Source organism: Acomys russatus, chromosome 32, assembly GCF_903995435.1.
Source record: "Acomys russatus chromosome 32, mAcoRus1.1, whole genome shotgun sequence".
Taxonomy (NCBI): Eukaryota; Metazoa; Chordata; class Mammalia; order Rodentia; family Muridae; genus Acomys; species Acomys russatus.
Genome location: NC_067168.1, coordinates 40,584,834 through 40,607,659, shown reverse-complemented (window position 1 = coordinate 40,607,659; position 22,826 = coordinate 40,584,834). Strand labels below are relative to the sequence as shown.

At 49.0% G+C, this 22,826-nt stretch overlaps 1 protein-coding gene across 5 annotated transcripts in view; it reads right to left on the bottom strand.

The window, feature by feature from the left end:
* Osbpl10 (oxysterol binding protein like 10) overlaps window positions 1-22,826 on the bottom strand; it is a 237,752-nt gene that overhangs the window by 116,498 nt on the left and 98,428 nt on the right. Inside the window, exon 1 of one of the 5 annotated variants that reach the window (XM_051140144.1) lies at window positions 21,644-21,944. The exons of the other annotated variants lie outside the window; for them this stretch is intronic. Coding sequence (XP_050996101.1) covers window positions 21,644-21,766 — 123 coding nt within the window. The 5' untranslated portion in view covers window positions 21,767-21,944. Of the gene's footprint in view, window positions 1-21,643; window positions 21,945-22,826 lie in introns of those variants that run through there. 5 annotated transcript variants of the gene reach the window in all.

Sequence of the window (22,826 nt, the reverse complement as noted above, 5' to 3'; positions counted from 1 at the left end):
AAAAAAAAGTAAACCCCAAAGTAAATTTAAGCAGTGTGTTGCATTTGTCATATTGGCAAACATTCAAACATTTGAGCACATGGTCGTCAGCAGGGCCTGAGTGTGTGTGTGGGTAAAGGAGACTGGCCTCCCTGAGGGTCGTGCCTGGCAGATTTGCTCCCAACATCCTCTCTGAGTTGCTGCAATCCAGGAATCCTCCCAGCAGACCTGCACACAGGTGGGACGCCACATGTCCCCATTAATAACTGCTGCTAACAGCCTCCACGTCTGGCAGTGTGAGTGAGGCAGCTTACATAACGAAACGCTACTGAGCGGTAAGAGGACACTGACGAAGACCTCTCACCATTGACCTTGAGAAAAAATCTCCAAGTCGTGTAGTTAATTGTAAGAGGCAAGATGGCAGCAGCACTGAGTGGCATGCCAGGTTTGTGTGAAAATTAAGGAATCATTTTCACTATTATTGAAAAACATTCCTTTTAAAACTGAGGGGGGAAAATTGAAAGATACACCCACCCACTCTGATCAGGCGGAGGCTTGTTTGTTGAGCGCCATGCGTGAAAGAAAGGGGCTTCTTACGACACAACCTTTCTCATTTCACTTTGAACCACGGGGAAGGATTGCCTGTTCACAAACGTTTAATTCCCAGTGACATTTACATCCTCGCTGCCACCTGTGCACCATTCAGCCTGAGAGAAAGCAGGTAGGTGACAGGCCAGGTCCCATGGTAGAATTATCAAATGGGTATTTACTGAATGCCTCGTGTGTGCAAGAGACACACAGGTTGCTGGTGTTAGAAGACACACAGGCAGACAGAGGCTGGAGGGATGCGTTAGTAGCTAACAGCCCTTACTGCTCTTCCAGAGGACGGCAGGTTCGGGTCCCAGCACCCACTTAAAACTGCCAGTAACTCCAGCTCCAGAGGATCCAACACGCCTCTGTGATCATCTGCACACATGTGGCATATGCTCATACAAGCTCATGTACATACACATGCATAAAGATAAATCCTAATGAAAAAGACACATGGATAGCAGCAATCACATATACACACTTCTCAATTAAGGCAGTTATGGGGGAGGCTGGGAGAGTGGCTTAGTTGGCAGAGCACTTGCCTATAGCCTGCACAGAACCCTGGCTTTGATCTCCAGTGCCACATAAACCAGGTGTGGTGGTACACATCCGTAATGCCAGCACTTAGACAGTACAAACAAGAGGATCAGAAGTTCAAGGCCATCCTCACCTACATAGAAAGTTCAAGTCCAGCCTGGACTACATGAGACAGTGTCTCAGACAAACAAACCAACAAACCCAAGTATGTAACACGATGCTAATTTGAGAACACAGCTGGAAAAGAAGTGAAGACAAGCTGATCTTACCACAGAAAGGTGTCCTGAGGCTGAGGCAACAGCTAAGTGGGTAAGAAAGCTGGCTATGCAAGCATGAGAACCGAAGTCCGGCTCCCTAGCACACACTTGAAAGCTGGGTGTAGTGGTGTGTGCCTGCGGCCCAGCTCTTCAGAGCTGGGAGAACGGCTCGGGCTTCCTAGCCAGCCAGACTACCCCAAAAAGAGCAAGTTCTAGGCTCAGTGGGAGAGCCTGTCTGAAGGGATTAGGTCAGAGGGATGAAGCTGTACTACCTCATGTACTACCCTGTCCATGGCACACATACAGGTGTACACAAACACAGGTGCACACACACAGGTGCACACACACAGGTGCACACACACACATACACACAGGTGCACACATAGGTGCATACACACACAGATGCACACACAGGTGCACACATAGGTGCATACACACACAGATGCACACACACACAGGTGCACACACACAGGTGCACACACACAGAGATGCACACACACACATACACACAGGTGCACACATAGGTGCATACACACACAGATGCACACACACACAGGTGCACACACACAGGTGCACACACACAGAGATGCACACAAACACACATACACACAGGTGCACACATAGGTGCATACACACACAGATGCACACACACACAGGTGCACACACACAGAGATGCACACACACACATACACACAGGTGCACACATAGGTGCATACACACACAGATGCACACACACACAGGTTCACACATAGGTGCATACACACACAGATGCACACACACACACAGGGGCACACACACAGGTGCATACACACACAGATGCACACAGACACACAGGTGCACACATGTAGGTGCACACATAGGTGCATACACACACAGATGCACACACACACACACACACACACCACAGGTGCACACAACAATAACAACAACAGCAACGTCCTAAGCTGGGAAACCTGAAGCTTGAACTTGCTGGGGACAACAGGAAGCAAAAAAACAGAACACAGGAGGATCCTGACGGGGGAGGGGGGGCACGGGCTGGACCTCAGACCTGGGGACCAGGCATTTTGTAAATAAAGAAGTGGGGTGAGAGCCAGAGTAGAAATCAGAATTTGGGGTTCCTCTGAAATTCCAAAGGGGTTTGGAAAGGCTCTCGGGGGTCTGATATGCACACAATCAGGAAATACACAGAAATGCGAGCCTGTGTGTGGCTTTAAAATGGCCTTATGTGCAAGCAACCGGTAAAAATGGAGACTAGGAAATGTCATCTTCCCACCCCATCTTTTCATCTGGAGTTTGGAGAGGAAAGAGGCAAGCTCCTAACCCTGTGACAACGGTAACTCTGCTGAAGTATTAAGAATCTGAGAAAGACACTGCCTGGGAGGGCCATTCTAGACTGACAAACAGCTGAGTCCCCCTGGGCTCTGAAGCCAGGCAGACAAGGTTTATTTCTCCAGCCATGTGACCTCGGGTGAGTTACGTAAGCACTTTCATTAAGCATCAGTTTCCTGATCTTTAAAAGAGGAATGATAATATTGACCCTTAAAAGCCACCGTGAAGACAAGGTTGTATCGTGCAGAAAACACTTAGCACAGACCCGACAAGCAGGAGCCCAGGCTCATTTCTTCAGATGATTTAAAAGTTGATCAGTGAAGGGAGTATTGATTTTTTTTGTTTTTTAAATGTTAAGAAGTTGCTTAGTAGCCGGAAGTGGTGACTCACACTTATAATCCCAGCACACAGGGAGGCAGAGGCAGGTGGATCTCTGTGAGTTTGAGGCCAGCCTGGTCTGCAAAGTGAGTCTAGGACTGCCAAGGCTACACAGAGAAACCTTCCCTCAGAGGAGGAGGAGGAGGAGGAGGAGGAGGAGGAGGAAGAGGAGGAGGAAGAGGAGGAAGAGGAGGAGGAGAAGTTGTTGCTTAGTACAAAATCATAGCGGCCACTAACTTTCAAAGTGGTGGTGAAACCCAAAATATAATTTAGTGTTTACATGGCCAGTGAGGAGATATCAAAACTATAGAATATACACACATGTGTAAATTAGACACATACATAGATAGCCCTAATTTTTTTTTTTTTTTGAGACTAGGTCTCATGTAGCCCAGGCTGGCCTCGAACTCATTATGTAGCTAAATATTACCTTGAATTTCTGATCTTCCACCACTTAAGTCCTGAGGTCATAGGCATATGCCACCACACCAGGTTATGTTGTCCTAGGCTTGGTCAGAGCTTCACACATGATAGGCAAGCACTCTACAAACTGAGCTGTCTCCCCACCCTTATTTTGAGTAGAAATGAAGACACAGGGAAAAAAAACAAAAACAAAACAAAGAGTTCATCACTTGGGAACCTCAAGAATTCAAGACCAGAAGAGATGGTGGCTCGGTGGTTAAGAGCACTTGCTGGTCCTGCAGAGGACCTGGGTTTGGTTCCCCCGTGACCATAGGGTGTCTCAGGGTTGTAACTTCAGCTCCATGGGACCCAATACCCTCTTCTGGTCTCCCATCAGCACCAAGCACACACAAGATACACAGATACTTAAGCATGCATTTACACACGTGCAACAGGACTGTCTGGAGCTCTGTGTTTGATTGTTAACTATGTTGTTTCCTGACATCTGCTTTGTGTCTTTTAATGTACCCTAAGTATTGCTATGTAACCTTGCCTCCCTGTCTGGCTGAATAAAAAGGCCTACACCTGGGCAGGGCAGGAGGAAGGGGCGGAGCAAAAGCTCAGGGACTTGAGGGACAAAGAGGATCTTGGGAACCAGAGACAGGAACCGGAGGAGAAGGAAGGGAATCACCAAGGGATAGGAAAAAGCCCCAGGGGCCAAGAGGAGGAACTCTGAAGTTCAACACGGGAAGAGGTGGCCCAGAAGAGCAAGAACCAGCAAGTATTTTGGGATTAGGGATGGGAGGTAGCTCAGACAGAAATTATTATAAGCAGATGGCATGGGATGGAGGCTGGGAGATAGGGGGAAGGTACTTTAGAGGGTTGACATCTGCCATACCCCAGGTGAAATAGGGCTATTCTAAAATATGCCAGGGTCTTTATTGATTGTGAAAGCAATAGATAATGCTGCTGTGATAATTCTAAGCCTAATAATAAACATTTGTTAGGCCATACCTTTGAAATAACAACACACACATACATAAACACACACACACACACACACACACACACACACACACACACACGTCCAAGCCAGTCCAGGCTACATGAGATCCTGCCCCAAAAATCAACCTTGATCATAATGAGCCACAGGAGCATTACTTTCTACCCTAATTATTTCACATGAAAAAAAAATAATCAGAAAGGAAGACAGCTACCCAGTTCTCAGCGCCTTTCCCATGACGGTGTCACCATACCTAGCTGCACTGTATCCACCCAGGAGGTCAAGTCCTTCCCCTGCAGACAGCTAATCCCTAGGCCATTACTTAGTTCGTGGCTGCCACTTGACTCCACAGGCAGAAAAAGGAAACCACCCAAAACAAGCACCTTCTACTTTTGCTAACTGCGGGATCCTCATGGTTGTATTCACACTGGGGCTTTCTCTAAGGGGACACGTAAGCAAGATTCTCAGAGGATAGATCTCATGAGTAAGTGGGGAAAGTGTGTGTGAGAGCTAGCAAACTACAGCCATTGTAAATGAACAAGCCTTCATTCTAAATGCCACAAAAATGTATCCCTGTCTTGCTCCTAATTTAAAATCAAATATTAACAGTCTGGGGGAACAACATGGCAAGGGTTGGTTGCAAATATTTACACTTCAACTAGGGCGACCAGAAATGCCAAGCAAGCCATCTGGGAAATTCTGAGTCAAGGGTGAAGGCTCCTAGAAGAATCTCCCCCGCGTCCTGCCACAAGAGGTTCCGCAGGCTTGCTACATCCCTGCCCTCAGTAAAACATGCGCCGGCCTGAAGCAAGGTGATGGCATCAAAAATAGTGGGCACAGGTGAGGGGAAGAGCTGATGGCTAAGAGCTGCCTAGGCCTCCAATATACAAGCATTTGCACAGCTGTGTCTCTCCTACACTCCTGACTGACTCCTAACCTAGAGTTGCAGAAGGAATGCTCTCCAGCTATTGCTCTCCCTCTCCCTCACATACCCCCTAGCGAAACTGGCATAGTGGGAAGGTACACCGGGAAGGAGAAAGGGATTGGCATCACATTAATAGAAAAAGGGTCCAAGCCTCGGCTGTTGGAAGTTCCTGGGGGTGGGAATATTGACTGTCAACTTGGCAGGACCTAGAACCCACTAGAAGACAAACCTCCAAGCATGCCCGTGAGGGCATTCCTAGATTAAGGTAGGGAGACCCACCCCAAGCATGGGCAACACCATCCCCCAGGCTCGAGACTCTGAATGAGAGGGGAAATGAGCTGAACACATTCATTCTCTCTGCTTCCTGACTGTGGGCGACCAGCTGCTTCCTGCTTACCACTGCCACGGACTATGCATACCCTGAAACCACGAGCCAGTCCCTCAAACCGTGAGCCAGACCCTCAACCCGTGAGCCAGACCCTCAAACCGTGAGCCAGTCCCTCAAACCGTGAGCCTGACCCTCAAACCGTGAGCCTGACCTTCAAACCTGTGAGCCAGACCCTCAAACCATGAGCCAGACCTTCAAACTATGAGCCAGACCCTCAAACTGTGAGCCTGACCCTCAAACCGTGAGCCTGACCTTCAACCTATGAGCCAGACCCTCAAATCATGAGCCAGACCCTCATACCATGAGCCTGACCTTTAAACTGTGAGCCAGACCCTCAAATCGTGAGCCAGACCCTCAAATCGTGAGCCAGACCCTCAAATCGTGAGCCAGACCCTCAAACCATGAGCTAGACCCTCAAACCATGAGCTAGACCCTCAAACCGTGAGCTACAGTAAACCTTTCCTTCCTTAAGTTGCCTTTGTCACAGCAGTGAGAAAGCAACCAATGGCCCCATCTGGGAAAACTGAGATCCACAGCACTGGGCCGTATCCAGAGGCTGCTCAGCGATACTCTCTAGAAAAGTCATTTAACACCGTGAGAGGGTGAGGCAAGCAGTGAGGAACACATTTCCCCAGGTGATGGCCGGTTCGGGCGAAGCCAGGCTCCATCTCTCGCAAGATGAGTAACCTAGGAAAGGAGCCTGGGTGCTGCTATTTCTAAAGTCGACCCTCCCTCCCTCACGGGATAGTTGAAGAAGAAAATGTACGAAAGAGTGTGATGCTAAGTGACATGGGAAGAAAGAATCCATCCTTTGTGGTAAAGTCAGGCTTCCAAGTACCACTAACCGGGGACGTTCATATTCTATGAATCAGACACACAGAGGACAATGAGATGACTGTAGGTAAACTGATAATAAAATAAGAAATCATCACAGATGGGCTCAGGAAGGGAGGCTGGGTTTCTCTTGGGAGGGATGTAAATTAGTGTGGCTACTGTGAAATCAGGTGCTGGGGTGGGGGGGGGGCACTCAAGAGCCTAAAAACAGAGTTCAAATATGAACCAGCTATGTCAGTCTGGGCTATGTGTTCAAGGGAATCACACAGATCACCACAAGGGTACTTGTGCATGCACACTTACGGTTGCACTGTTCACAAATGCCATGTGGTGGGAGCAGCCCAGATGCCTGCCAACAGCTGGATGGGGCAAAGAAAATGTGACGGATACACAATAGAATATTATTCATCAATTAAAAAAGAAAGAACGATATTGTCACTTGCAAGAAAATGGATTATCACGTGCAGTGGGATGAGTCTGACTTGGACAAACCTAACGGGGTTTCTCTCATATGTGAAACCCACTGAGAGGGAGGGGAAGGTGGGGCCGTGAAGTGGGTTATTACAGAAGAGGAGGGAAGCCAGCAGAAGGTAGAACAGAGGAGAGAAGGTGATGGAGGGATTGATATAGTCAACATACTGTGAACTCACATGGAAACGCCATGGTGAAATCCACTGTTTGCTACAACGCATACTTGTAAAAACATTTTAAAACGTTATAAAACCAATGAGCCCACGATGTGGCAGACAGGTGATGAATTTAGAAAAGCAATCCTCCATGCTTGGAGCGGCCAAGCTGAAAACACAGTACAGAGTGGGGCGTCAACCGCCTCAGCAGCAAGAACTATGGTAACCCAGGACCTTTAGGGAGAAGGACATTTGCATCTGAGAAAGCCAGTCGATGAAGAACCGGGAATGTGGAATCACCTACGCCAGGTGATGAACTGGGCAGCCGTGGTGTGACGATGCCCCCAACCCCACCCCCACGTCATTCCATGATTAGTTTAGTGAAAATTCTACTGGGGTTCTTTTCTTTTACTTTAGTAAGTCAGTGAGCTTATTTTTATGAACAAAAGAACCAATGTTCATGAAAAGACAAGTTAATGTAGAAAAAGGAGGGAAATGGGGAAGGGACTCACCCCATCAGACACAAATATTAATAAAGCCATGGTGAACACACACACATGCACATGCACTATGTATGATCTAAACATTTCTACCTGAGCTACCCTGTTCTAATTGCAACCTGTTGTTATGCTTTAAAAATAAAACGAACTCGGGAGGCAGAGGCAGGCGGATAGCTGTGAGTTCGAGGCCAGCCTGGTCTACAAAGTGAGTCCAGGATGGCCAAGGCTACACAGAGAAACCTTGTCTCGAAAAACCAAAAAAATAAAAATAATAAAAAATAAAAAATAAAACCAAGACCCCTCACATCTGACAAACAGCAACCTGGGGAAGAAAGGGTTTACGTCAGCTTATACTTCTAGGTCACAGTCCATCACTGAGGGAAGCCAGGGCAGGGGCTGGAAACAGAGCCACAGAGCAATGCTGCTTGCCACCTCAAAGACTCATGGTACCAGCCACAGTTACCAATCAAGACGGCTCCTCATGGTCACAGGGCCCCCAACGGAGACACCCTTCATAGGAGACTCTAGACTATGTCAAGTTGACAGTCACAGCTAACAAGGATATGCCCAATATATGCAGTAAAAATCCTAACTTGGGGGTGATACTGCTGGAAGGAGACTGGGGGCGGGGCTTACTTCTCACTAAAAGTTGAGTTACTCTTCAGCTAGGCCCACAAGGTGGCTGCAGGCTTTCCACCCTCCCCCCCCCCCTAGTGTCTGAGCTAGCCATATGGGGGAAGGGGACTTTTCAGTCCCATGTCTAATAGAGCACCTAAGTCTCAAGAACCAGAGCGATCTGCTGTTAGGATTAAGACACTTTACATTTTTACACTGGTTTTTAAAGAAGTTACTCATAAGCATAGAAGCCAAGCTTAATGGACCACATGCTTACAGACGTCAGAGACAAAAACAGGATGCACTAGCCACCTGACTCTGTAGATGCTGGCCACAAATCCTGCTTCCTGTCTTAGGGCCTCCTCTAAAGGATGACAACTCAGGACCCAGGCAAGGACCGTGGCTACCTACATAGCAATTACCCTGTAGCCACGGGTCCAGGACTTTGTCTCGCAAGGGCTATGGATATGGTAACCCCTTGTGATGGTTCCTTCCAGTCTCAGGGTTTCTGTTTTTGTTTTTTAAGGTTTATTTATTTATTATATATACAGTGTTCTACCTGCATATATGCCTGAGCGCCAGAAGAAGGCACTAGATCTCATTATAGATGGTTGTGAACCACCATGTGGTTGCTGGGAATTGAACTCGAGACCTTTGGAAGAACAGACAGTGCTCTTAACCTCTGAGCCATCTCTCCAGCCCCCAGTCTCAGTTTTAACCACTGCCCTGGCCCTAAGAAACAAAGTCAGAAAACATCAATGTTTGGGCCTCGAGAGACGTTCAGTGGCTAAGAGTACATAGTGTGCTCATAAAACACCTGGGTCCAATCCCCAGTACCCAAGTTGGGCAGTTCGCAAGCGCCTGTAACTACAACTCCAGGGCATCTGACTCCCTCTTCTGTCCTCCTCAGGAACTACATCCATGTGAGCATGCGTGCACATGCACTCTCTCCTCCTCAGGAAGTATCACAAGATCAGTTATATACAAACACAGAGTCCCAGACTACAATCTGGTACAACCTTAGCTAACGCAGTATCCTGGGGTTAAAGGTGTATCCAGTGAGCGTCTCTACGTGCCAACTGAATTGTAGATAACAAAAATACAACAGACAAATGTCCCAGCCTCGTGGAAACCGCTCTCCAAAGAAAAGGGTAAATCGGTCAAACATACGATGATTTTAGGTATCAACCATAAAGGCTGATACACCACAGCTGGGTTGCTCAGTGTCACATGGGTGGCCATGGAAGATCTCAGGAGATGATAATATTTGGTTCCCGACTGAGATGACAGGAGCTGGAACCGTGGCTCACCTAAGTCCTTGCTCTGCAAGCATGAGGGTCAAAAGTCAAAGTTAGACCCCCATAATCCACTTAGGTGCCAGGTGGGTGTGGTGGCATGCCCCAGGAGAAGGGACAAGGGTCCCCAGAGCAAGCTGGCTAACAGGACCAGCCATATGGGTAAGCCACGGGTTTCACTGAAAGACCCTACTTGCCTTAATAAGCAAGGCAAACAGTGATAAAGGATGATCCCAGACATCAGCCTGGAGCCTACACACACACACACACACACACACACACACACACACACACACACACACACACACACACCACACGCACGCACACACATGCATGCACACTCACGTGTGTCTAAACACATGCATGCATACACACAATTTTTAAAAAGGTCTGGGATCCACCAAGAACTGTACCTTGCTGGCCAAGGACAAACAACCCCGGGAGAAATTCAACCGATGCAAAGGCCCTGGGGTGAGCCGCCCCAGAAGTTTCTGAAGAAGAGGGGGTATGTAACAAAGGAAGCAAGCGAGGCACAGAACAAGACATAGGACGTGAAGTCAGACAAGGATAGATGGGAGAGGCCAGTTTTGCTGAGAATGGAACTGGAGGACCAACGTGCTTAGCACTCTATTAGGACAAGCTCATGCACATCCCGAGCCCTTGCAACCCCAGACCATGTACTGCTATGTCTTAAATTGAAAATACAGACCAGCCAGGTGTGGTGGTGCACGCCTTTAATCCCAGCACTCGGAAGCAGAGGCGGGTGGATCGCTGTGAGTTTGAGGCCAGCCTGGTCTACAAAGTGAGTCTAGGACAGCCAAGGCTACACAGAGAAACCCTGTCTCAAAAAAAAAAAAAAAAGAAAGAAAGAAAGAAAAGAAAGGAAGGAAGGAAGAAGGGGAGGGAAGGGAAGGGAAGGAGCAGGGGAGAGGAAGGGCAAGGGGAGGGAAGGGAGGGAAGAAGGGAAAAACTACTGGCCATTGCCAGGCGGGCCTGAATAGCTGGGATCACTGACGGCTGACACAAAAACTGGGACAGCGAGCCAATTAGACCAGCGTCTTCCAGGAAGCTTTTCCTCGGGACCACATTCAGGTATTAAACGGTTATTTGTGTACAATTCATAAATGCCTACACAGCATGCATCATCTCTGCTGGGTCATTTTCATGACAAAACCGCATTAGCCATCCTCTGGAGGTGGGCAGTTCTTGATTTACCCCGGCCTCCACCCTTTCTCCTGTCTCACAGCATCGACCCAGAAGGTAGTTTACACCAGAAATGAATCACGGAGCAAAGGGCGAAATGCACACCCAGGAATCCTATAACCTCTTCCTCTGCCAGTCAAGACAAAGCGGCTTCTAGTTTATGGTTAAGCCTCAGTCTCCCACCACAAGGTCAAACCAGCAAGGGGAGGGAAAGTCCAGTGCAGTGCTAAGGCCGATGGATTCAGAGAGGAGCGAATTTGATTTTCTTCGAATCGATAACTCATTTGTGACTGAAGGCACGCCTGTCCTTAGAGATTATCTCCTCCCCAAATGCTCAGGCACACGTCTCGAAGCTCAGAGAGACACCTCTACGTGTGCTTCAAAATATTTAGTGCTAAGAAGGAAAGAAAAAAAAAGTCCCACTGTGGACAGCGTACTCGGACAGGAGCTGTGGACAGAGTCCTGTGGAATCTAGGGAGGGGGCATCACTGACACTAAGCCAGGGTTCTGGTTGCTGCTACAGTGATGGCACAGGTAGGAAAACCTACTGACAGGCTGGAAAGATGGCTCAGTTGGCAAAGCGCCTGCCTTGCAGGTTTGAGGATCTGAGTTCCATCTCTGGAACCCATGTGACAAGCCAGGCGTGGTAGCGAGGGCTCGGGACAGGATCTCTGGGGCTCCCCGGGCAGCCAGTCTGCTTGCTGAAGTTCCAGGCTACTGAGAGACCTTTTCTCAAGCAAAAATTGGAAGGCACCTGCGGAGTGACACCCAGGGTTTGTTCTCTAACTCCCACATGCATGCGCATGTGTATACCCAGATAAACGTGCATGCTCACACACATACACACAAATCTGCCAGTGACTCAGCTCTGCACGGGGGAACTTTACTGGCTCCGTGGGCAGAGCCACAGGAAGGTCTAAAGATCTTTAAGCCCACATGCCAGTGAGGTGTTTTTCCTAAAAATGCTGTCATCCAGAACCTTCCAAGCCCTGCATATCTACCTTGCTTTCTATTTCTTTTGAAGGTTTCTTTTGAGATATGATCTTCCAGGGTAGCCGAGGCTGAATTTGAATTAATGACAATCCTCCTGCCTCAGCTTCCTGAGGGCTTTGGAAATTCCCCAGGCATGTCCCACAATGCCCATCTCCCCATTCCTGGTTCTGTTGCCCTTTTCATACAAAGTCTATGGCAGAAGTGGTTGCCTTCTGCCTGAACTCTTTCTCTCCGAGGCATTCCTTCTCAGGGCAGGAAAAAACAGGAGGCTGGCTTGATATGTTAATTAACATACTGTAAGAGTGGTTTATCGGCTGGGCGTGGTGGCGCACGCCTTTAAGCCCCCACAGTCGGGAGGCAGAGGCAGGAGGATCTCTGTGAGTTCGAAGCCAGCCTGGTCTACAAAGCAAGTCCAGGACAGCTAAGACACAGAGAAAGCCTGTCTCGAGGCAGGGGGGGGAGGCGGGGGGAGGGAGTGGTTTATCTTAAAGGCACAGAGGAGTTTGGAACTTTTAAGAATCCTAAATCCAGACACAGAACCCGTGAGTACGTAGTTCTGACTTGCAAAGGAAATAGATCAACCTCCTCAGACCTCGCCATCCCACTCCTAGAACTGGAGGCATGCCTGATTTGAGGCCTGGCCGTCTCTGTTCTAGTCAGGAAATGGTGGATCTGGTACATTAAGGAGGTACCACAAAGGTACTGGTGTGAAGACTGGCCACCGGCACTGACTGGATCTCTACAGTGTGTGTGTGTGTGTGCCCACGCACAAGGGCCCCCAAGACTTCCCCAGCGTTTCTACTTGTGAGTCTTCTCACCTAAGACTTTTTATCTGACCACGGCAGACAAGCACATAAAAATATACACAAATCAAACCTTTGCTGATAATAAATCGCAAACAAGTTTGCTTTAAAACAATTCTGTAGGGGCCAGGCATGGTGACACACACCTTTAATCCCAGCACTTGGGACACACAGGCAGGTGGATTGCTGTGAGTTCGAGGCCAGCCTGGCCTACAAAGGGAGTCCAGGACAGCCAAGGCTATGCAGAGAAACCCTGTCTCGAAAAACCAAAAACAAACAAACAATCCATAATTCTGTATTATACAAATAATTTTACCATTTATCAAGTAATAAAGTAAATCTGCATTTGCTTAATGACAAAGAATTAAACATTAGCTAAATATTTGATACTGTGGGACACAGAGCACCATCTGATGTTCTGATTTTATAAGTGTTAACTTGGTCTGGAAAGACCGCTCAGAGGTTCGGGCTCAGAGTTTTAAGAGCACTGACTATTCTTCCAGAGGTCCTGAGTTCAATTCCCAGCAACCACATGGTGGCTCACGACCATCTATAGTGGGATCTCATGCCCTCTTCTGGCCTGCAGGTGTACATGCAGGCAGAACACTGTATACATAATAAATCTTTTAAGTGTTACTTCTGAGAATTAACTCTTCAGTTTTTAAAAAATGAAAGAAGTGTATAGTTACTCAGTGGTTTAGAGCACAGGCTGCTCTTCCTGAGAACTTGGGTTTGAGTCTCAGCACCCACATGACCATCTGCAACTGTCTGTAGCCCCAGTTCCAGGGACGCCAATGCCCTCTTCCAGCCTCCATACATACCCACACCTCTACACATGTGTACACACACACACGTAAGATAAGCCTTTATTCCAGAAGTGGCTTTGGCTCACAAATGTTTATAGGAGGCAGCTCATCTCTGGGCTAAAGGCTGGCTGTCCCTTAGTCAAAATGCCTGGAGCCAGACATGGTTTAGATTTTAGACTCTTCCAGATATTGGAATATCTGCACATACACAGCGATTTATTCCAAGCCAGCCTAAGCAGAAAATGTATTACTCTCTCCTATACACATCATGCCTTGAGTCTAGAGGGAATATAATTTTCTACGTTTTTAGTATATTGGAGTGTGTGTGTGTGTGTGTGTGTGTGTGTGTGTGTGTGTGTGTGTGTACGAACACATATGTTCTTATAATATGGCTACATGTGTAAGAACTGCATATCCATGCGGAGGTCAGGAGTCAACCTCAAGGGTCGTCATTCCTCAGGTGTCATCCATCTTTGGGCTTCAGTGTTTTGGATTTTTGTTGTTGTTGTTGTTATTTTTGCTGTTGTTTGTAAGCCCCCTCAGCACGTGGCTGACAAGCGCACACCACCACACCAGTTTCTGAAGGTTGAATTCATGTACAAACTGATCCATCTCCCCAACCCAGCAAACCTGCATTCTGGCTGGAGCCTGAGGTCAGACGGAAACATTTCCAGCTGACTCTACTGCATTCGAGAAGTTTTAGGTTCAGGAGCACTTTGGGCTTGAGACTAGATAATACTTTCATCTGGCATGCTAAAGACAGCCTGGCCCATGAAAGACGTGCAGGGAGGCTGCTGGGCTTTCCCCAAATGCAGCGGGCCCCACCCTGCCAGGTGTCCCTGAGGCAGTACGTCACTGTCACCACAGCTGCTGGAGCACTCCAAGGAGAAAATTGAACGCTTATCGCTCCCTGCATGGTGGAACAGAAGAGATTTTTCTTCATTTCCTCTTGTCCTCAAAGATGAGACTGTTGAAGACTCCAAATTACTCATGTTTTAAAGGGAATTTCATCTTGTGTTAAAATCTAATTGGTTTGCACAGCTTTCCTAGGCGTGGGAGGCATGAGCCTGCTGCATCAACTGACCTCAACAGTAATAAGAAACGGAGGCAAAGCCAAGGAGGTAGGGAAGCTGAGGGGATGGGCTGGACTGTGACATGCATGAAGACCTAAGATTGATCCCCACAATCCACATATATAACAATAATAATAGTATATTTAAATATTTGTCACAACAGTTGTAAAATCATGCACTACACAAAGGTCTATGTTCAAATCCCAAGCACTCAGGTAAAGAAGGTCTTTGTTTGTGGTGCTGTTTATTTTGTTGTTGTTGTTGCTGTTGTTGTTTCCCCGAAGTCAGGATCTCTCTGTGTATCCTTGGCTGTCCTAGACTCTCTTTGTAGACCAGGCTGGTCTAGAACTCACAGAGATCCACCTGTCTCTGCCTCCTGAGTGCTGAGACTACAGGCGTGTGCCACCATGCCTGGCTAAGTTAAGAAATCTTCCTTTGTTGTTTGTTTTTCGAGACTGGTTTCTCAGGGTAGCTATGGCTGTCTTGGACTCAAACTCACATCAATCCGTCTGCCTCTGCCACCATGCCCAACAAGTAAAGAAATCTTAACAGGCCACGCACACCTGGACCAGCACTGTGACGAGTAGACAGGAGACGACCTGGGCCTTCCTGGATGCTAGCCACGCTCCAGGTGCAGTGACAGACTCTCTCTCAAGGGAACATGACAGAGAATAATAGGGCAGGACACGTGACGGCCTCTCCTCTGGCTTCCGCACGGACACACCCACCGGGTGTTTATGTGTACGTGCAGCAGGACAGAATGTCAGAAGTAAACGAGAGGCGAATGGTGCCTGAGCGATGATATCCAGGATTACCCTCCGGCCTCAGCACACACCTACATCCGAACATGTGCATCCTTATGGAAACACACGCACACAAAGAAATAAGCAGATTAGGACCTGGAGAGATGTCGGAGCAGGGAAAGGTACCTGCCACCAAGCCTGACAACCTGGGTTCAATCACCACACAGAAGCTGTATACACACACACACACACACACACACACACACACACACACACACACACACGAGGAGGAGTCATTTTTAAAAACTCAGTAGAACAGGAATACTCTTATCTTTCCAGAGCCAGGCTGAAAGAACTTATTCTTGAGGCCTTGGGGACTGAGAGGCTTCAGATGATTATTCAAAGGGGTGGGGACCACAGAGGTGGCTTCATCCTGTAGAGCCAAATCTGAATCCCAGGGACCATGGAGGCAGCTTGGTACAGAGGACACCAGGCCTTGCCTTTCCATCTGCCTGCTGCTTTCTGATCTCTGGAAGCCAGTTTGGAAGATGGGGGTGGAGGGAGGGACAACCCTCAGGCAGGTTCAAGGGTGAGACGGAATAGGCACCCACAGGCAACCTTTGATCAGTGAAGTCGGGAGCAGACAGGTGTGTAGCAGCATCCCATGCGCCCATGGCTGGAGATCGGGGTGCACACTCTACAGCAGTGGTTCTTAACCTTCCTAACATGCGACCCTTTAACACAGTTCCTCGTGATGTGGTGACCGCCCCTCCCCCAACCATAGAATTATTTTATTGCTACTTTATAACTGTAGTTGTGCTCCTGTCGGGAACCTGGCATGACTACCGTTATATAAATATCTTATACAAGGGTATCTGACATGTGACCCCTATGAAGAGGTCACTTGACACCCCCCCCCCCCCAGGGGTCACTACCCACAGGCTGAGAACCGCTGCTCTACAGGGTCCCCAGGACCCCCAGTCACACTTCCCACTTCCTCTTCTCACACCAGATTCTTCAGGGTTCCTCACCCCCACTGCCTGGAGTCCAGCCTCTGCAGACAAGCCGTTCGTTAAGCTCAGACTGTTTTCTGGGGACTTCTGGGGTGCCAGGCCCGACTGTAACAACTGCCCACTTTAGCAGATGACCTCTCCCAGCCACTGAGCCCCTTCCTTACTTTACTGCCGTGACTTATCTTCTTCCGTGACCAGCTGGTTCAGGATTGAACTTCACTTTTTTTTTTAAACCCGAAAATCTTCAGAGAGTTCAGTACAGACATCACAAATAGAGCAAAGCCTGGACAGCTCTCGATGGGGTGGTATCTGGGCAAGCGCTTACTGAGCTGTATGTCCTGTTCAGACAGGATCTCACTAACCTGTCCAGGCTGGTCCTGAACTCACCCACCTGTAGCCTAGGCAGGCCCTGGATATGCAATCCTCCTGCCTCAGCCCCCTGAGTAGCTGGGACCACACATCTGTTCCACTAAGCCAGGCTGGCGTCATACCTTTTCTTTTGAGACAGAGTCTCATGTAGCCCAGGCTGGCCTCGAACTCGCTATGAAGCTGACCTCCTTGTCCCTATCTCCCAAGTGCACAGGTTAGCAGGGCTGGGAGTCAAACCAAAGGCGACAGATGCTTCTTCTGAGTGGACAAGTGGGGCAAGAGTCAGGGTAGCTAAGCCCAGAGAGTTGCTGGTAGGTAGAGCAGTAAAAATTGCACCTCTGAGCAGGTACCACAAGCCCTTTGACAGGTTCTTTTAGTTCTCCACTGTAATTCCACAGGCTGAGTTAAGACACTTTCAACAAAGCATTGATGCCCCTCTGTCAGACAAAAGCGGCCCTGTGAGCTATTTCTAATAATAAAACTAATAACAAGCCAGGCGTGGTGGCGCACGCCTTTAATCCCAGCACTCAGGAGGCAGAGGCAGGCGGATCACTGTGAGTTCAAGGTCAGCCTAGTCTACAAAGGGAGTCCAGGATAGCCAAAGCTAACACAGAGAGACCCTGTTTCGAAAAACCAAAAAATAAAATAAATAAAAAAATAAATAAATAAACAAACTGGGTGAGCCTCACACTCCTATTGCCGGTCCTTGGCTACCGTGATGGGCTGTGCCTTTTTTTTTTTTTAATGTATTTATTTATACAGCGTTCTGCCTGCAATTGAGCTAGCATGCCAGAAGAGGACACCAGATCTCATTATAGATAGTTGTGAGCCACCATGTGGTTGCTGGGAATTGAACTCAGGACCTCTGAGAGAGCAGACAGTGCTCTTCACCTCTGAGCCATCTCTCCAGTGCCCTGCAGGGACCCTGGAGGCTTAAAGCAGTCCCATGGCAGCCACCAGGTTGATTTTCCACGACTTTCCTGGGCATCGCTTGGCCAGCACTAACAAAAGGGACAAGAGCTTTGTAGGGGGCAGACCCACAGCAAATAGGCAATAGCAAAATGATGGCTATTTTTAAAATTCTGCTTCAGACAATCTGGTGTTGGTGGCCTACTGTAAATACTGAACTTCCTGGAGATATTTTGGGCAAATTCCAAGTCTTTCCCCAATTACCCGTGGTTTCTCTGTAGTCTTGTTTGTAGGCAGGGCCTCATTAGGCATCCCAGGATAGTCTCAAACTCGCAACCTTTCTGCCTTGCCCCTCACGCCCAAGTGCTGGGGTTACAGATGTATCACAAACCACATCACAGTTCTGTGTGTCACTCCCAGTGAAAACATAGTCCAGGATAAACCACCTGAATTCCCCTGTCAACTACACCTCCTCAGCTCAACAAAGTCCTCCTCCTCCACTACCCAGATGTGAAGCACCTGGGCTCCAGCCCATCCTCCACTGCCCAGCTGTGGAGCACCTAGGCCCCAGCCCCTCCTCCACTGCACAGCTGTGAAGCACCTGGGCTCCAGCCCTTCCTCCACTGCCCAGCTGTGAAGCACCTGGGGCCCAGCCCCTCCTCCACTGCCCAGCTGTGAAGCACCTGGGCTCCAGCCCTTCCTCCACTGGCCAGCTGTGGAACACCTGGGCTCTGGATACTCCTCCACTGCCCAGCTGTGGAGCACCTGGGCCCCAGCCTTCTGTTCTTTGCATGGACTTTTCTCCTCAAAGAACACTTTCTCACCTTTTCTCCAAGGAACCATAAACGGGCCCCTACATCAAAATGCTTCCGGACTGCCAGTAATCCACAAAGGGCTTCACAGCTCCCTCCCAGCACCTCACTCCCCCTTTTCACCACAAAGCACCACCCACAAAGTGTTTCTCCCTGTCGACGGGTCCGCTTTCAGGCTGCCCGTAAATGCCTATCACCCCTTTATATACATTTTAGATTTTAAAAACTTTTGCCTTATGTGTCTGAGTGTTTTGTTTGCGTGCATGTATGTGCACGATGTGTGTACCTGGTGCCCACAGAGGTCAGAACTGGAGTTACAGACAGTTGTGAAACCCGCATGGGCCACGAGAGCTAAGCTCAGCCCTCTGCAAGAGCAGCAAGTGCTCTTAACCTCCACACCGCCCCTCTGGCCCCCTCTTTGCTTTCTGTTATGTGCGCTCATTGGCTTTTGCGACAGTCTTGCTCTATAGCCCTGGCTGAGCCTGTGCAGACCAGAGCAACGAAACTGTGGCAATCCCCTTGGCTCAGGGCTCTCTCCCACAACATCACAGCTGGTTTGGATTTTTTTCTTTCTTTCTTGCATTTGTTTGTTTCTTGGTTTGGTTTATAATTTGTCTATTTTTGTCTATGTGCATGTGTGTGCCCGTATGAGTTTATGTGTACCATGATCGTGCGTATCGGTGGAGGCCAAAGGGCGTCAGATATCCTCCTAGTGTGGGTACTGGGAACTGAACCTGGGTCCTCTGCAAAAGCAGTGTGTGTGTTCTTAACCACAGAGGCATCTGTTTTTTTATTTTTCCCCCACCGGTTTATATTAGAGAGAGCGAGAGAGTGTGTGTGTGTGTGAGTGTGTGTGTGTGTTCATATATCCAGCAGTGTGTGAGCCTCTTTGTGTACAGGGATGTGAACCTCTGGATGCAGAGGCCAGCAGAGGGTACCAGTTCCCTTGGAGCTGGAGACAGTGGGCTAGTTGGCTTGTGTGGGTGCTGGGATCCATACTTTATCATGACTATGCAGCAGGCACTCTCAGCTGCTGAGTCATCTCTCCGGCCCCTTGTCTTTGGTATGGAGACCTAACACACACGCTCTGAAGGTGTGTTTATAGCATGCACGTAAGTGGGATCAGACACTTTCCTCTAGTTCATGTCTGTGTATTAACAAACCTGTCATCTCTAAAGCGCACGGGGCCCAGATCAGAAGGTTCTTTTCCACGTCACCATACCACAGCCTTATCACCACGTCACCTCAACACAGTGTCACCACGTCACCTCAACAGTGTCACCACATCACCTCAACACAGTGTCACCACGTCACCTCAACACAGTGTCACCATGTCACCTCAACACAGTGTCACCACGTCACCTCAACACAGTGTCACCACGTCACCTCAACACAGTGTCACCACGTCACCTCAACACAGTGTCACCATGTCACCTCAACATAGTGTCAGCACATCACCACGCCACAGCCATATCACCACATCACCTCAACACAGTGTCACCACGTCACCTCAACACAGTGTCACCACGTCACCTCAACACAGTGTCACCACGTCACCTCAACACAGTGTCACCACGTCACCACACCAGTCTCACTGCTTCACCACACAACTGCCTTTTTCAGGTTTAATTTTATTTCAATTGTTTTTCTATTTTATTTTTTGAGAGTGAGAGTCTCACCCTATAGCCAGGCTATCCTGGAACTCACTATGTAGACCAGGCTGGCCTCAAACAAGAGGTGATGCCCCTGCCTCAGCTTCCTATCTACTGAGAAGACAAACAAGAGCCATCACTCTCAAGCTTGCGCGCTCTCTCTCTCTCTCTCTCTCTCTCTCTCTCTCTCTCTCTCTCTCTCTCTCTCTCTCACTCACATACACACACACACACTAAAAACTGTCTAAGACCTATTCAGAGGAAAATGTTAATAATTAATAAATCACAAATATAAAAATACAATCCCGAGCAGGGGGGCAGTAGCCAGCTTCCAAAACTATAAAAAGCAATTTGATATTCTACCTCAGGAAGATTAAAATAAGCAGGCGACAGAACATCCCTCCTGTCACACTAGAGCACAGAGGTCGGCAGCAGGGTGCCTCCAGGGGCTGCTCCCGCACCGTCAGCAGGTGATGCTGGCAATTATGCCACGTGTCATGGTTTATAATTATGATATCAGTGCTATGGAACCCATCTTTAACTAGTCTCTCTGAAAACATCAATTGACTTGAGATGCAAGGTCTCTGTGACACACGGGAGAGCAAATTCTCCACCCACTTTACAGGGTAAGAAACTGAGATGTCTACAGAAGAGAAATGGCTTAAACTGGCTGTGAGATGGGATGGTAGGCACAAGCCACCACTCCCGAGCTGCCTGATACATACGCACGCACGCACGCACGCACGCACGCACGCACGCAGAGGGTGTGCGCAGCATCACCAATCACAGGCCAGCTCGGTCTGTGCGGTGATTTCCAGGTTGGCCTGGCTACAGACTGAAACCCGGAAGCAGAAGGGGCGGGGGTAAGGACCGGATGGGCCATGACACAAACCACCAGCTACAATGAAAACAATCCTGGAAAAGTACATTTTGTGGCATGATGTACATATGGCTCCTGGGACCCGCAAGAAAAGAGGCTTTTATTCTGGCTCCATATGGTTTACAGACAAGTTCAAGGCCAATGGAAGAGTGGGGCAGGAGGGAGACTCTCTCATTTTTAGCTAGGTCTCATTATTTAGCCATGGTTAACCTAGAATCTGCTATGTCAACCAGGCTGGTCTTGAACTTAAGGCAATCCTGCTGTCTCTGCAGCCTGGCACCAGAAACGCAGGCATGAACCATCAGTTCTGGCTCACTCACATTTCTTGACTTCCAAACCTGAGTTGCTCCCACTAGCGTGTTATGCCCACATATGCACAGGGGTCATTCCAGAAGAGCTAAGCCCATGGCATAGGCTTCAAAACAGAAAATCAAGGCACCTGCCCAAAGTCTGTATAGAAAAAAAACAAAAAAGAGCTTAATAAGGAAAAAAGATATGGAGATGTTTTTCCTTACTTCAAATGTCAGTCAACTCTAATATAATATCATTTTATATTTCAATTGTCAAATTCTGAAGAGGTATTTCTTCAGGCAAAGCCAGTCTGGGCTAGTCAGGGTGGACAGAAGCCCCTGGAAGCCTGTATCTGCAAGTCCCGAGACACAGAGGTTTCTCCCTCAGCCAGGCAAGTTTAAAGTCAATGAACTCTCCACCCCACCCGCAGCAGGTACCTTGGGGGAGGACCACGGGCCAGGGACCCCGCAAGAACTTCCATCCAAGTCCGACTTCAAAGGGATGAGGCAGGAGGAGGCCCGACTGTTGGTCCGCACCACGGCAGAGTGGGTACAGCCCATGAGGAGGGGCAGAAGTCCCCGCGAGCAGTCAACACCCTGTCCCGGCAGGCGCCAGGAGCCTGGAGCCCAGCTCTCAGACCACACTCGCCCTCTCTTGTCCACAGCAGCGGCAATGCAATACAGAGCTTGGGGTAGTTAAAACTCAGTAACGCATGCCAGAAGCACATGGGCTCCTCTCAGACGGATGCAGAATCCCGGCAGAGGAGTCCCTGGCTGCAAACTCTAGAGTCCGCTAGGAGCCGGGTGGAGCAAGACTTCCACAAGGAAGCATCACGCCAGGCCGTCAGAGCCTCTGGCAACTTTTATCTGCATTGCTTCTTGTGAGAGGCCAGGGAGGTTTCAGGCACATGATGGATAGACTGTCGTGTTTCTGGCAAAGAACGCGGGGCTTTTCCCAAGAGCAAAATCCCAAGTACACAACAGCCCCACCAGTTTGCTTCTCTGGTATGTGCTGAAAGGCCATTTCCCTGCAGCTGAGGGTGGAGGGGAGGCTGAGTGTGGAAGGAAACACAGGCAAATGGCTTCCGGTCTCACTTCTGCCCTGGCCAGGTGGCCATCTTACCCATCTGAGTCCAGGTACCTTTGTATGTAGGCCTGCCAAACAGGACTGTGGCCAGGATGACTCTCCCTGCCTGAGAGCACTCCTCTCCCTGCCTTGGAGCACTTCTCTCCTCCTGCCTGAGACCACTCTTCTCCTTGCCTGGGAGCACTTCTCCCCTATCTGGGAGCACTTCTCTTCCCCTGCCTGGGAGCACTCTTCTCCCTGCCTGGGAGCACTTCTCTCCCCCTGCCTGGGACCACTCTTCTCCCTGCCTGGGAGCACTTCTCTCCCCCTGCCTGGGACCACTCTTCTCCCTGCCTGGGAGCACTCCTCCCCTGTCTGGGAGCACTTCTCTTCCCTGCTGGGAGAATGCAGCACAGTCTGCAGGTTTATTTGTAGTCCTAACTGGTTGAGGGTGGGGGCATGTGTTACCCACCATCTATGGGTACAGGCTAGAGATGTTGCCAAATGCCTTACCAGGCTCAGAAGAGACAGACCATCCATGTAAAAGTGCCAATA